General features: G+C 36.5%; 1 protein-coding gene across 1 annotated transcript; it reads right to left on the minus strand.

Annotated features, from left to right (window-relative positions):
• Positions 1 to 329: 329 nt before the first annotated feature.
• LOC107467856 (abscisic stress-ripening protein 5) lies at positions 330 to 1270 on the minus strand (the record flags this gene model as incomplete). Its single annotated transcript, XM_021131527.2, is given in 2 exon segments — positions 330 to 772; positions 855 to 1270. Coding segments are annotated over 2 exon segments (602 nt in total), but the record flags the coding sequence as incomplete, so codon positions are not given.

The raw sequence follows: 1270 nt of genomic DNA on the forward strand, positions 1-1270 counted from the left end.
ATAGTACTTAATAAATTTGTGTTTAATTTGTTTAAAAGGTAAAAGAAGAAGAGGTGAATCCATCCTTTTTATACTGAGAAATACTATAAGTCAGTAATTTTGATATTTTGTAACCATTAATTAGTTATTAATAATATTTTTAAAGATGTGAGATTATATCTAATGATAAGAGATCACTTATTTTTATTTTAATAATTAAATACTGATCAAAAAACACAAAAATTATTGCCCTAAACTTTTTCTTTTATATTTGTGCCATACATTAAATTAAGTATTATAGAAGAGACCACGATACAAATTGAATAGCATCGCAATAATAATAATAATAATAATAATAATAATAATAATAATTTTATATATAAGATCGGTAATCAACAGAGTACATATACAAGCATATATTGGAAGCAAATAAAGCAATAACATTCTCCCAATAAGTACATACAAACCACACACAGTAGTAGAAGTAGTAGTAAGCTGGAAAGATAAATTATACGACGAAAGATACATAAAATCGAAAAGCACAATAATTCAATAATATTATTGTTGTACGTATGTATACGTATATGTATGTATACAGATAGAGGCGTCAGCCAAAGAGGTGGTGCTTCTTCTTGCCATGAGCTTCTTCATCTTCCTCTTTAGCTTCCTTCTTCTCATGATGCTCATGGAAGGCAAAACCTCCAGATCCCACTGCAGCTGCTGCTGCTACCTCCTCTTCTATCTTGTGCCTGTGAGCATGCTCTGGATCTTTCTTCGCCTCGTGCTTCTCATACTGTCCATGTCCAATTTTCAAAATTAATTAATTCATGCAAACAAAAATTAATTAATTAATTAAGAAAATGAAAATTACTTACCAAGGCATAGGCACCAGCAGCTGCAGCACCAAACTCACCGAGATGCTCAAGCTTCTTGTGGTGCTTCTCTTCTTTCTTGTAGTCAACCTCATCTTCATTTCTTCGATCACCGTCATCACGCCCATAGCCACCGCCATAGCCACCGGAAGAAGGTTCATCACTGGAGTAAGCTGTCTTGTTGTAACCGCCAGATTCACCATAGCCACCACCGCCAGAAGGCTTATCGTAACCACCTTGATCGCCATAGCCGCCAGACTCACCGTAACCACCGGAAGGATTATCATCGTAGGATGATGGCTTGTTATAGCCACCGGCAGAGCCACCGTAACCACCAGTTTCCTCGGAGGAGTATGATGATGACTTGTTGTAGCCAGAGTCAGTGTCTATGGGTCTGTCTTCATCGTCTTTGCGGTGGT

Source organism: Arachis duranensis, chromosome 9 (assembly GCF_000817695.3).
Source record: "Arachis duranensis cultivar V14167 chromosome 9, aradu.V14167.gnm2.J7QH, whole genome shotgun sequence".
Classification (NCBI taxonomy): domain Eukaryota; kingdom Viridiplantae; phylum Streptophyta; class Magnoliopsida; order Fabales; family Fabaceae; genus Arachis; species Arachis duranensis.